The sequence below is a fragment of the Atractosteus spatula genome, chromosome 1 (genome assembly GCF_055471065.1).
Source record: "Atractosteus spatula isolate fAtrSpa1 chromosome 1, fAtrSpa1.hap1, whole genome shotgun sequence".
NCBI classification, from domain to species: domain Eukaryota; kingdom Metazoa; phylum Chordata; class Actinopteri; order Semionotiformes; family Lepisosteidae; genus Atractosteus; species Atractosteus spatula.
Window position 1 is genome coordinate 65437003 of NC_142706.1, and position 15188 is coordinate 65452190.

The 15188-nt window shown below is 35.5% G+C and overlaps 1 protein-coding gene across 3 annotated transcripts in view; it reads left to right on the top strand.

Annotated features, from left to right (window-relative positions):
* Positions 1–14894, top strand: part of tll1 (tolloid-like 1) — a 94615-nt gene extending 79721 nt beyond the window's left edge. For all 3 annotated transcript variants that reach the window (XM_088924122.1, XM_088924130.1, XM_088924139.1), the window contains 4 exons: positions 4371–4498; positions 8150–8363; positions 11496–11746; positions 12345–14894. In XM_088924122.1, coding sequence (XP_088780248.1) covers positions 4371–4498; positions 8150–8363; positions 11496–11746; positions 12345–12479 — 728 coding nt within the window. In that variant the 3' untranslated portion in view covers positions 12480–14894. The remainder of the gene's footprint in view (positions 1–4370; positions 4499–8149; positions 8364–11495; positions 11747–12344) is intronic.
* The last annotated feature ends 294 nt before the right edge of the window (positions 14895–15188 follow it).

Sequence of the window (15188 nt, forward strand, 5' to 3'; positions counted from 1 at the left end):
TTGCAGCTAAATAGGTGGTAGTAATTCTGAAACTTTTTACAAAACAAAAATTAATGAAGTTAGGATCAGAAGAAACACAGAAATGAAAGTATTCATGTTGTAACATTTTTTAAATTAAAATACTTATTTCAGCTCAACATTGTTTTGAGCTCTTTCCCATTGTTTTGAAGTGATTTTAGACAATTATATAATCCAAGTTACCATAAAATGCTTTCTCTAGTTGCTTATCTGATTATTTACCATTCAAAATTAATTTCTAAAAACATATATCTGACAACACTCCTTTAGAATTGTAAAAAAATATGTTAACTGGAGGGGCGGCATGGTGGCGCAGTGCGTATCATTGTCGCGTGTTCAAGTGGATTTCCTCCAGGTGCTCCAGCTTCCTCCCGTAGTCCAAAGATGTAATGGTAGGGTAATTGATTTCTGGGAAAACTAAACCTGGTGTGAGTGTGTGCATGTCTGTGTCTGTGCTTGACCTGTGATGGACTGGTGTGTTATCCAGGGTTTATCCTGCTTCGTGCCCATTGCTTGCTGGGATAGGTCCCAGCTCCCTCACCCTCTCACCATCCTCAATTGGATGAAATGAGTGGATAGATGGCAGTTTAGTGGGCAGCAGGATAGCTGGATCAGTGAAGAAGCAGTTTTAGGTCCCATAGTCCAGACATCAGACATGTACTGAGCACCTAACTTTGTCTAGGATTCTCCAAGCAGCAGACGTCAGCTGCTGAGGGTAGGATGGGCTTGAGTCAGGTATTCCATCATACAGTATACTGTACAGTGTAACCACTGGAGCCACAATGCTTTGGTTCTGCCACTGTTGTAATTCTAAGGATTGTATCATTGGGTCAAATTGATTAAAAAGTGGCGGTTTCAAATTGGGATATATAAAACAGTGTAGTCAAGTCTATTGTTTTAAATGTCACAATACCAATATTACACAAGTTTGATACATACCATTTTAAAATTTGGTTCCTTAGCTCTGTGCAACACTAATTTCCTTCCCAAACTAATTTCTTACATAAAACTTTGAGAAAAGTTTTCAGGAGCTATGTTTTCTGAAGACTTTGGTTAGCCTGGAAAATTAAGGTTGAATTTAAAAGCAGCAGTAAAAGAATAATTACCTACAAGTATAATATAATAGAAAGTAGGGCTGGGCGATATGGCCAAAAACATTATCATGATAAAAATTTTCATATCAGTCGATATCGACAATTATCACGATAAATGTCAAATCATTATTTCTTTCAAGTTTAAAGGCAGATTTTTTCTCCTAGGTGAAAGTTGAAGAAACCAGACAGTTAATTGGTAAATTAAACAACTCTTTATTTTAAGAACACAACAAACACTTGCCAAACAGCAGAAACATTAAACAAATCTGAGGTAGAGAGTATTCAAGTCTTTTTTTATGTCAAAATATGTATGAATAAAATTTACAAAATAAATATCTTAATAGAAAAATTAAATACTGCAATGTGATAAAACACACATAGAAGATGGCTCAGACAGACTGCAAAGTTTAAAGTGCTCTGTTTTATGTCTGATCGTAAAAAGCCAAAATATCTCCAAATTACCGAAGTTGAATGACCTTTTCTGCCGACGATGTCATCGTCCTTCGAGCTGGTCGTTGGCAGCACTACATTTGCTTCAGTGTCGCTCATTTCTCCACTCTAACTACAGTCCTGTCAGCCACCACCGTGTGGGTAAACACCACCACGTTAGCTGCCCGGTCTGCAACACGCACGCGTACTCGCGCAGTATTTTGTGTGCATGCGCATATCATGCGCAAAGCATAAACTTATATATCGAACAATTATTGAACTTTTGTTAAAATTATATCGAGGAAAATTATATCACGATAATTATCCATTATCGAATTATCGCCCAGCCCTAATAGAAAGCATAAAAAGAAAAAGCAGGAAAAAGCATAAGTATTGATTTCATCTCTCACTTTTGTGTTGCGTCGTTAATACTGAGAATTATGATTACTGATGTCTTTTGGAGTAACACTAGGTCTCCTGTCAGTTTACAAAAGGTTATTCAATCATTAATGGTTATCTGTCTAACATCACTAATCATCTGTATTCCATTAGGTCATGTCTAAAACATATCAAAGCCACATACATATCAAGAGTTTGAGATTCTTTTCATTTCAATAAGAAGTTATCAGAGTTCTTTGGTGTAGCTCCCTAGTTATTAACAGTGGATTAGTTCAAATTTTCTGTCATCTAGAAACCCATTTTCTTTAAAATGCTACACTCTACATGTTTGTCTTCCAGTGTTATGATTCCCATGTTTCACTACAGTCAACCTACAAAACACCTGAAGAAGGCTCCACGGCCGAAACGTTGTGTTCTCTTTCTTCTCTTTTCAGCATGGAATAAACCTGTTACTTGTTCCTTTGCAGCCTATGCATGCTGACGCAGATACCCACCTGAAATGTTAAATTTGACTACTGTACAGTCAGTACAGTCAAGTTTGTAATATAAAACAGTCTATATACAGTGCCTAATCAAATCTTGAATATACAAATGCTATTAAGAGGAAAAATGTAAAAAGCCAAATGAATTAAACTGACAATAGTTTAGTTGTTTAGAAATCAAGTGATACTGCAAACATTTAAAATAAAATGAATACAGTCACATACGGGCAATGGCACACATTAGTTTACGCAGTTCTATCTGTTCAGTATATCTTTATATATGACTAGTTAGTGCAAGTGATAACTTTTTCACTAATTGTTCTTCAGATCTTTTAAAAATTAACTTCCTGTGGGGGAATAGAGCGTAAACCATCTGATTAAGGTTAGGATAAGGGAATGGGGGTAAGGTATAGGTTTTTTAACATTTGGATAAGATTAGGATTTGGGTTTTAGCTAAGTTTATTTTTGCAGCTATTCCTTAATTGGGTTAGGGTTAGGGTTAGGGTTAGTGAATTAGTATTGTCCTCATTACCAGTGCTAAGAAGTCGTTGACAGCTCCATCATGGTATAAATGATTAAACTCAATTTAAGCTAATAAATTAATTCCTAATAATAAGATAAATTCTAATGCATTATGATTTAAATCTTTGTGTACTTGAATGTATAGCCATTAACAATTGTTTAGCAACCTCTAACAGGAATACCAGAGGATAATACCTGGCACTCCAAGACTTTTTTATAATCTCTCAGATTGATTCAGTAAATTCTGACCGTTTTATCTGATTCAAATGTTTAATGAGCCATACACTGTTTTAGATGATAGCATGGAATGATTTCAGACTGACACTTTCCTTTTTCTTGTGACTGTTTTTATTAACGAGACTCACATGTTAAATGGAACTGAAACCCAGCCCAAACATGCATTAAATATGTATGTAGATCTTATATTAAAAATATAGTAATAATCCTTGCATTTGTATACTGCTTATCATCCTCAAGGATGATGTAAACATGTGTGCCCCCGCTGTGCTAGCATTCTGTACTTTGACATGATCAATTCGTGGTGTATTTCATAAAAAGCTAACTTATTTAACTAATTTAAATATTCAAGAGTAGTGTGGAGGAGAACAGTCAGATGAAAAGTCTAGGTGGAGGTGTGCAAGGCAAGGTGTCTTTGAGTTTTAGAGGATTTAAAAGGAGATCAGTCAATTGCTGAGGAAAATATGTGGATCTACTGTAGCTTAATACATATTTTTTTTTCTGCATGAAAGTTTAAGTGTTTCTTATACTACGTAGCAGTATAAGTATATCTTCTTATGTGGCTCAGTACATAATAGTGAAGGGATGTATTTTTGAGATCGGCAGTGTGGAATCTCTAAATGTTGTGGAGCATAATATTATTTTGTAATGATAAACTAAAGCCTTTGTTTGATTTTGTTTCACATCAGACTTCATGTACCTTGTTATATAAAATTACTGAAGACGACAGCAATGGCAGATCAAGATAAATTTAGGCTTAAATTAAACAGTTTGGTACAAATGGAGAGGAAGAAACATAGGATTTGAATGAAAATAAATACATTAACCTGATAGTACTATTTCATATGTGTTCTGTCAGCTATTATTTGTGATTTTATACAGATCCCTCTATCTGAAAAAAACCCTTACAGGGCTTCCAAATATGTGTTTCTGGGATTAATTAATTTGTTTAAGCATTCAATCTTACAAAATGAAAGGCAGTAAAGGAATTAGACCAGTTTTATCTTTGTGTTAATGAATCACCCCTTAACACTTTCAAGTCTCATGACTGTCAATTCATTGTTGCATATTTTTAAATTAAGTTTTAGATTTACAACCTTCCTCTTTGATTGCCCACAATTTGCCTTTTTGCCCAAATTTTCAATTTGTTCTTGTATATTAACTGTCTTTCTACCATTTGTTACCACAGCTGAGTGCGAACACAAAGTACACAGTTCCAGTGGGATGATCACCAGCCCCAACTGGCCAGACAAGTACCCGAGCCGTAAGGAATGCACGTGGGAAATCACAGCCACACCAGGACACCGTGTGAAGATAGTGAGTACCGTGCAGACATGATTAGCACAAAGATTATTAGATTTATTGATTTTTATTTAACAACCTCATATGCAAAAGCCTGCATAGGGTTGATTTTCAACTGCATGTTTCAGATTAAAAACACAGTAAATCATTCATTCTGACAGACCTCACAAGGTCTGATGAATCTCTTTTTGTGAAATCATTCCTCTGGGCTCTCCAAAACATTTGAAGCCCCTGTATCATAAAGACAGCATTTTGGCATAACAGGGTCAATGTTTGTTTGGGTTGGGCTGGAGAAAGAAAGTCAAATCTGGCATCCAGCTGCGAACATTTGAGTAGTGCCAGGACTCAGATCAATTAGATGATATCATCCAATGTCTCAGGTTCCTGTAGAGTTTAAAGGGATGAGTATACCAGGGAGTATAGCATACGATGAGCTAGTTTTGGTGAGGTCACTACTCTGAGTTTTCCAGAGTATTAAAGAGCTTGTTCAAGGGATGCCTTCTGTTTTAGTTGGTTTGGGTAAGGTAACTGTGTATTTAAATGTGATTTTTAAATTTAGTATTAGTTTAGTATTAAACTGTGTATTTAAAACCTAAGACAGTGGTTAAGAACCAGGGTTCCAATTACAAATACTACACATTGTTAAATATATAAATGTGTTTAACATTTTTAAAAGTATATACTGGAAAGAAAACGTTTCAAAAATGGCAGAAAGGTAGGTTATTTTAATTACTGATATTCTTTTCATTAGAAATTCAGAAAGAAAAAAAATGCATAGGTACTGTACGCCTTTCTTTCTTCATGATTAGGTTTTGTGATTAAGACATTTAAAGGCCTAAAATGGCCTTGGAGTTTTTTTTCTTTTTTTTCTCCTATTTTAGAATAATTTGTGATAAACCTAATGGTGAGATAAGGGAATCCCTTCGTCTCCATTACTGGGTGTGAGACTGAAAAAAAGACTGTTACAAAGTCGTTCATTCAAATCCCATTTTTTCCATAGATTTACAGTAGGTATGCACTCTTCTTCAAGGACAGCTGTTCATGTAAAGTACATTCAGCTTCAGGGCCTGGCTGGAGTCCAGAAAGGATTAGGCAGATTAAGTCAGCTTTACCGTACTCAACAGTACATGCACTATTATTTTCACAATGTTTTACTGTTTTCCATTTATTCATTAGAAAAGCTGCCTATTAATCTTTTACTCTGCTCCATTCGAGAATGAATTTTATTCCCAGGTTACAGTTGTGGAATTTTTTTTACTTGAAGGTGCATAAATTATTATAAGGATAACCTTTATTGTATATATTGTCTTTAAAAGGAAACATCTCAATGTGCTACACATTACTACTGATGTATTGTTCATTTAAAAAGGGTGTGATTAGTATGAGTGCACAATGAGTTGCTAACAGGTTTGTAATTAATGTCTTAGCTGCATTAACAAACATTTGCAGGTCTGTATGTTAAAATGCACATGTGCTCAGGTTATTGACTCTCTGGCTCAATAAAATGGAAAGCAGATCAGACATTGACTCATAAGTGACATCCACCTAGAATAGAGAGCGTTAAAACTAATATTCAGTACTTGTTTATAAAAACTGATTGCAAATACAGATCAGATAATAACAGATGAGAGACAAGTGAACCAAATTACACAGTTGAAGTAACATATTTTGGATATATTGTTGAAATTGGGTAATGCAAGGATATATATAACCCTTTAACACCATGGAATCAGGCCTATTCAGTGAAACCTGGCACAGGCTAAGAAGCTTAAAATGTTCACCTGAGGTAGGACCATGTCCCAAACATGAGAGGGAGAACACTTGTGTCAGCTGAGGTAATCCTCTCAAAGCTAATTTACTTTTCAGTAGAAATATTCTCTATCTTCTCCAACACTCCAGGCACAAGTGAATATCAAATGAATCTTGAGTTTAACAATTTTTCCAAGAAATATATAAAATAAATCTTCACAAGTATAATAACAAGGGGTATGCCACTGTATAAGCCTGCCTACAAAGCAAATGTAAAAAGTAAATATAATTCTTGTTTTCTACCGAACAACTTGATTGGTGAACATGATTCATGTTTCTCATAGTGACCAGGCTTCTGTATGACCACTGTATTTTCTGAAAATGGAGTATGGTCTGAAATTCGAGCAATCGTTAAACATTTGCATTCACAAGGACACAAATCTTTAGACCATATCTGAATTGATTTCCTTGGGTGTTTGTGCCTGTGGACACTAAACAACTTCTCAGTTTTCATTATGTTATATTGTAAAAAATCCAGGGGAAGAGGGAAATGTAGATACTGAAAATGAAATAAGAAAGAGATTAAATAAGGTGCCATCCCCACCACCAATCACGTTGTATTGCTCCGCATGTAAGTCACATCATCTTGTGACATTTCTTTTATAGAGACACAAATTACCACTTGTATATCTCTTGAATGTAAAGTGGAATATGATTTGTGTACCACTGGCCTCCTTCATATTTCTAAATTCAGTTTCTGATGAGCTACAGTATAAAGATATATAGAGTATGCCAACTGATACTCAAGAGCACTCTAGGTATGCATGTCATATGCTTGACACTAATGTCAAGATAGAACCCAAGCAAGTAAATGGCTGTCTGTCCTTGATGACATTTTTTGAGAGTACTTACAGTACAGCACTGTTGACTCTGAAATATATTTTATACAGTTCAAAGGAGCTCCAAAGAAATTGTTCACCACCTATCCCTCAAATAGTGCAGTGCATTGAATGTTACTGAATTGGCATTTTTGCACTGTTACACTAAATAACCTCACGGTCTCACAATGTTGGATTTCCATCAGCTTGGTCCCCCTGAAGAAAGCTGTCCAAGACATGATCACGAGAGCCCAGGAATGTCTGCACCAATGACAAAGCTGCACCATTTTATAATGAATGCATTTGTGCGTCTGTGGAGCTGTGGTAGAAATGTGGATGTCGAAGGGAGCAATATTGAAAACAAATACTCTTACCACTTGTGAAGCACATTTAGTGATAAATTCACACATTTTTTATTAACATGCACTTAAAAAAAACAGATGATACAAATCAGCAGGGCATTACTGTTGAGTGTTTTTCAGTGTTTTGAAAGGCCAATAAAAATCTACACATTGTACCGTTCAATTTTATTTTGATCTCAATCAATATAACGACAGTTGGAACATTTCTGAACTTGCTGAATTTCAAACAAACTTTTTGATTGCCCAGTACTGTATTAATACACACAGTACATATGTTATCAATCATACTGATTTGCTACTTTAATACACAACTCTTTTGAAAGAAATCATATACAGTATATAATATCAATCCACCTTTACATTATTATCTTTTAAACCTCTATTCTACTGTGCAGTTCTGAGCAGATTTATTATGATGATTGCATGATTTCATTATACCTCTCCATGATAAACCATGAGCCTTCATTATAATGGTGCCAGATGATGCTGATTAGGTGTAGAGTAAAACCAAGGAAAATAAAGAAATTGTACTCCTGTGTTTTAATAAAAAGTGAGCAGACGAATGCATTCATATGGTGCCTTACTAAAGTATTCGCCCCCTTTTAATGATATTCCAAGAAAGAAGGAAATGCAAAAAGTAAATATAAATGACACTGAAATCTGTCTTTCCATTTCAGAGCTTTAATGAGTTTGAGATTGAGCAACATCAAGAATGTGCCTATGACCATCTGGAGGTGTTTGACGGGGACAGTGCCAAAGCTGCAATTCTCAGAAGGCTGTGTGGCAGCAAGACACCAGATCCTGTTATTTCAACTGGCAATAAAATGTACCTCAAGTTTATTTCGGATGCTTCGGTACAAAGGAAAGGCTTTCAGGCCACCCATTCTACAGGTCAGTTACCATGTAGAAAGTTTGATATATAACTGTTTAATGAGGGCAATGTGTTTGTACATGTGTGTTGCTGTGGTGTAGACCTCCTACTTTCTGAAATCTATAGCAACTCTTTGAACATGTGTAAGAATCTGCTAAATTCTAAATTAATTCCTGCTGTGGAAGAACCACTTCATTGTCTTCTTTTTATGAGGTTTAGTTGTCATTTTCTACATGTACTGTATGTAAAGAATATTTTTTTGCGAAGGAACAAGTATCCTGAGGAAGGCTCCAGAGCCGAAACGTTGTATCTCTTCTTTTCCTTTCAGCAGGGAATAAACCTTTACCTGTTCCTTTGCAGCCTATCCATGCTGACGCAGCTCCCTACCTGAATGTTTTGTTGTCTACAAAACACTTACCACCAATAAAACAAAAGAGATTTCCTCATACATAAAGGATTCTATTGCCACCTAGTGGCAGTGCTATAAACAAAGTATTATACTCTTGTTAAAATATTCCAAATATTGAAGAAGGCTCCACAGCCGAAATGTTTCTTTTCCTGTCAGCATGGAATAAACCTTTATCTGTTCCTTTATATTCCAAATATGTTTATTTTTTTATCTTCATATGTGGGGTGTATATACAGTAATACATATTGTGCTTCTTTTTTTCTGTTGTAGCATGGAGTTTACACTAACTTACACCTTTGCAACCTTTGCATACAGATGTAGCTCCCCATTGAGAACCATTTGCAGCAAATCACTCTATTACCATTAATTCATTACTCTACTATTGATAGGATAATAGTTAAATGGATTACTGGTCAGACTGTAGGTATAACAGACTGATTTGCCTTAAAAATCTCAAAATGACTGTCCTTTGCTGATTAGTTGGTTTTAATATACACAAAATAGAATTAAAGGTATTAGATCTGTTTTCTAGCATTCTGAAGCAGCCAGAGCGAATTCACATTTGTATATATCTCAGTAATTCATTGTGACTGTCGCTTGCTCATTAAAACCCTATCACCCTAAATAAATAATAAGCACGACTGCATACTGCATATTATTGCTGTAAAAGTAAAAACAAAAATCTCTTGAAAACATCTCTGTACTTTTTTCTTACATATGGAAAGATTTGATTTGGCATTAAACGCAGCAGGTAGTTGGCGGTTAGCCTCGAGCTTTTAAATAGCTGCTATTCTTTTTTTGTATTTCTCTCTTTGTGACATTCAATTTCTGTAAGTACTAAATGCAGTCTGTACTGTAGAATGTGAAAGATTGACTTTAACTGCAGCTTATTCCCATTCACATTACATTATGAATTTGATCATCTTTTGCCTCATACTTTCAGGTCACTCACTTACCACAGACTTCTCCTCTATCCTCCAGTTTTTTTAAGACTCACTAGATGAATGTCCAGTCATCAGCTGTTGTCTTGTCCTTGATTTTCATATCTGCCCTGTTGTAGTTAGTCCTAAAAGCAGCTTACAGTTTTCTCACTGATAGGGAAATATCTTTTTTCCACTCATGAAACATTAGGAATACTAAAAGACTGTATGTTATATCCAGATGAATAGTTATCTCATGTCTCATGGTGAGGATATTAATACAGTTTTCAGTTCTTTCCAGAATATCAGCAATATTTTTAAGTGGCCCCATAATTGTGTACGCTAATGCATACTAACAAATCCGCACATGTTCCTGCATACATTTGTTTTTGTGTTGTGTGTAAATTACATATGGAATATATATCAACAAGAATCAACAATTGTAGTATATTTTGGTTGTGTATTGTTGGTTTTGACACCCTTTTCCTTGTAATGCCAGAACTAAGAACTAAAAATCTGTGATTGTAGAAGAAGAAAATCTTCATCATGATTGTTTTCCTGTCATAACGTGACTTCTTTCTTCTTAGAAGATAGTATTGAAGCAATTAGGAAGAGAATGATGATACAATCAAACCTAACCTTCTGTATCCCCGAAATGTAATCTGGTTTGATTGTGGCTTTTAAAGTAATCTTTATCAGGAACCAAGGGATTCTCTTGGCAGCTATTTTTAATTACAGTGTTAGAACCTTTAGATAGCAACAGGCGTGGATACATATCCTTGTGCAAATTTGTGCTGCAATTTTTTCTGAATCTACAGTATATCAGTATATTATCAGATTATTACCATACAGTACACTTGACTGTTTAGAAAGAACACATTTAATGGGGACAAACCTGATTTCATTACCGTGGTACATTGGTATTAAACTATGATTTCTTACTGTTATTGTATTTTGTTATTATTTGACCCATAACAATGAAACATCATCAGGACATTTGAATATTTTTGCATAGGAATGACTTTTACCTTCAAAATACTGTGGTGGATATTTTCTACAGGCATTTTACTATAAACACTTTTTCCTCAAAATATCCCACCTCTTCAGTACACATAGATTCACATAATTTTGGTTCTATATTACTCAACTTTAGAATTGGATCCCTATATATATATCAATTCAGTCATATTCAACAAAGTACACTGGTTGCAGTTTTCTTTTTCCTTTCGGCGAGAGACTGATTATTTCAGACAAACGTAATCTGCCCATAACACTATTCTTCATTACAAACTAGTCTTTAGTAATCATTCTCCACAGGGGGTTGATTGTAAGAAATATCTAAATCTCACTTTCATATCACATTTTTAAAGCACTGATTAACTACTTTTTTATATGTGGTGATATTTGATGTGGAATTTAGAATAGCTGGCATCTAAAAAGCAAAAAATGAATGCTCAGTTGCATTTTGCCTTTGCTGTCCTTCAATTTTACCTGTTGACTATAGCTATTCTGCTTTCTCCAACCCTTGTGACCCACTTACAACAAACTCCTCTTCTGCTTTCTTTCAAAGTACCCATCTTGAAAGAACCAGACAATCTCGTGACTTGTTACACATTTTCCAGGAGTTTCCTTGCTGGACAGAAATATTTCGATTTTTCCCTTAGTCTGAAAATCGTGCAGCAGACTTGAACTGAAACCAAGATTTTATATTTTTAGATAGAATTTTCCATTTTACTACTCAAGAAACAACAGTAGAAACAATGACTTTCTTTCAATGCTGGCATGAAGTGTACTCCTTCCGTATTTTTTGTGTTCTTAAACAGAATGTGGAGGAAGACTGCGAGCAGAGACGAGACAGAAAAACCTATACTCCCATGCACAGTTTGGAGACAACAATTACCCAGGACATACTGACTGCGAATGGGTGATAACAGCAGAGAATGGCTATGGAATTGAACTCACTTTTCAGACTTTTGAGGTGGAAGAAGAAGCAGACTGCGGTTACGACTACATTGAAGTGTTTGATGGGTTTGGCAGCACATCTCAGACGCGTGGGCGTTTCTGTGGATCGGGGGTAAGGCCTTAATGACTATTACATATAATGACCATATTTATAAATAATCTTTTCATTAAGTGTTAGGTTAAATATGAATATATATACAGTGGTCAACACTCTTGAGTGTTTTTATTTTTCCCTAAACATTAATTGATTGTGTTATAGGTTTACTTCTTATTTTGGTGGTCACAAGAGACGTGGAACAATACTTTTGAAATGTTAAAAGTCTATGTGGAAGATGAAAGAGGGTTATAGAAAGCAGTAGGTAGGGGAGGTTTACCAGATTCTACTGAATTCTATTAGCATAGTTCTGCTTCCAGACATGATCACTAACACAAACACATGCTGGAACTTGCAAATGTTTTTTTCTGCTACATCAAAAATTGACAACATTTGTCACAAAATTGACAAGATTGCCAAAACTCTGTTGTACAATACAGGTGAGGGTTGTTTACAAAGATGAGAGTTACTTACAAAGCTCTGAGTATTAAATATGAAACATTACAAGGACTTTTCAAAGTTAGACCATCATGCAGTAAAGAAAAAAAACTTCATAAATAACTTATGTATTTTTTGTGTGGAAAGGTTGTTAAATTATTGCATTTGTTTTTTGCAGCCCAGAGAGGAAATCTACTCCGCTGGAGAAACTATATTACTTCACTTCCACACGGATGACACCATCAGCAAGAAAGGATTTCATATACGATACACAAGTACAAAGTTTCAAGAGGCTCTCCACACCAAAAAATAAGCTGAAAACCTCACCATGAATAATATATTTTTAAATAAAATAATCTTTCTATTGGTGGAAAGAAAAACATCTGAAACAAATAGAAACTGAATAAAACTGGTTTATTCCATGTACAGGAGGTCATCAAAGATGAATGCAATCAAGGCATTGAGAAAGTGGCATCAATGCATATCCTGAACTCAAAATGGTGCAGTCGGTAGAAGAATTTGATGCCTCAAGATTTCAGTAGCAAGAAAGACATTGAAAAGGGACCATGTGAAGTGGCCAAGCTCCATGCTATTTTCAGGCCAATAAATTTGTACTTTCTGCACAACATTCTGAGCACCATTGACTGTCAGTTGCAAGTATTGGATTGGATTTGGGTCATGATGATGAAATGCACAATCTAATGGTGAAAGAAACATTACAGTTACACGTATTTTAAAATAAACCACTGAGGACTTTATTTTTTTACTGTATTTGTAATATTTCTTTATTCTTCCAAAAGATATGAGCGTTTCTCTTGGATTTTTTTTGCGAGCACACAGAATTTCACTTTGCTCTCTCTGGCAAAAGCTTACCAAATAAATTTGTTTTGAGGGTATATTTTGTCTTGAGATCTTGAGCAGAACAAAACCATAAAATATTGGATTAGTAGCTCTTTAGGTTTTTAAGGTGGTGTTGCCATTGATTATAAACTGGGAAGTAATCCAGTAGCATGCCAGTGATTAGTTTGCTGCAGGATGTTCAGAATGCGACAATGCTATCTTCTAAATATCTGGTAGAACTTTTATCAAAAGGGTGATACCATAGTAGGATTGTAAGCATTACTGTCTAGCTCTAGGGTCTTGGGTTTCAATGCAGCTTGGGGCACCTGTTTTTATAGTATTTGCATGTTCCTCTGGTTTTCACTCACTTTCCAAGCATCATGCTGTCTATATCTGATTGGCTGCTACCTTGTTCCTTCCTCTGTGGCCCAGCAATGGACTGGTATCCAAACCGAGGGGAGAGCAGCTGTGTGTCCCCTGTCCCTGTCCTGCCTTGTGCTCTGCCTTCCAGGAAAGGCTCCAGCATACTGCAGTCCTCACCAGGAAGAGTGGCTTCCAATGGATAGGTGTCCGCCAAGCTGAATCTTCTTTGAATTAATAACCAAAACAATATTATTTATAAATATGAAAGATCAAGGCATTTTTGGTTGTGAAATCAGTATTTCTGAATAGCTGCTTTAGGCAAATGTGATGTTTCAGTTGTTTGAATTATTATTCAACACTATCAGTTTTGCCTTTGATGCCCAATACAGTAAGTTGTTTACTGAACTGTCTTTTGGAACTAAAACTGTTGTTATTATTATTATTATTATTAATGTAACATTGAATGGGTGCATGCATTAACGTGAGTCTAGGAGGGTGTGAAATGCACTCTTTCAATTGCTTCGGATTTGTGCACATGTCAATCACAGTGAAAAAAGAAAAAAATGGAAGCGTTGCATCCTGTTTGTTGCAAAGGTGTCCATCCATTCTATATCAATTTGCTACCATAATATCATGCTCTTTTTATGCACTTAAAACTTATAGGAAGTTAGAGGCTTGTAATATCTATATATTGTGTTCTCCATGGCAGGGACCATGTTAATCTATTAAAGACGTTAGCCTTGGTGACAAACAAAAACAAACCATCCTAAATTAATTAACTTTGCGCTATTGGCTTGGCTATTACAGAGGATTAACAATGGAACACTGAAGAAATGTCACTATCCATCTGCTTCGAGATAAGAGTTAAACGAAATGTTTGGGATTTTGTTTTGTACAGTTGCCTAAAGGATATAGTTTTTGGATGTCTGAAACTAAGCATGTTGAGAAAGGACAGTTGCTGTCGAAGGGATTTCCTATGGTGCTATTCCATGTATAAACAACTTTTTGATTTAATAAGCCAACAACCTGCAAAATCATGTATGAATGTGGAATGACGACTGGCTGCAGCCGAAGAACAAAGACTCAAAGTGTCATCGCATTGACAGCACTAGTCCTGTGGAACAACAACTATTGCCTTAGAACAAAATGTATATTCTTGCACTCGTTTTTGTAGATATTTGTTTTTTTTTATTTTGATAAGTTTAAGAACTTGAAGATTTTATTGTAAAAAAGAATACACAAACAGCTTAAGATGTCCACAGTCCCGGGGCATCTATGTAACTAGAGTATGTTGTGACCCAAAGTGTTGTTCCTACAAAAAACATTCAATGTATGTTATGTAAACAGGACCATATCTGACCTTTAGTTATGGTGTATATACATTATGTATGTTGCAAGGGGGTTGGGTAGGGAGTGAACACATGTGGTGTGGTCAAACAGTTCCTGTTACTGTATGTGCCAAGTTCCACTTGAAACTATTTCACTGTAGTTTTATGTTACTTTCTCCAATGTTTGTTGCCTGATGTTAGTGGGTTTTAAAATAAGTCATTAAAACCTCTGTCAGGTTGACATTAAACAACTGTGTCACTGAGAATATTCTTGAATGTCACCTCATCACAATCATTTCCATTGCGACTGGTTTCAGAATACGGTTAGTATTTGTGCACCGTAAGGTCACTGACAAATTAAATGTTCAGGTTTAAACTGGTAGAAAAGAGACGTGATAGAAGCTGCTATGAACCGTAGCCCAGATTTGTTCTAAAAATCCCAAAAGAAAGGCTTCCCTGTTGTTCTTCTCTTTTGTAACCTCCTCCAATGT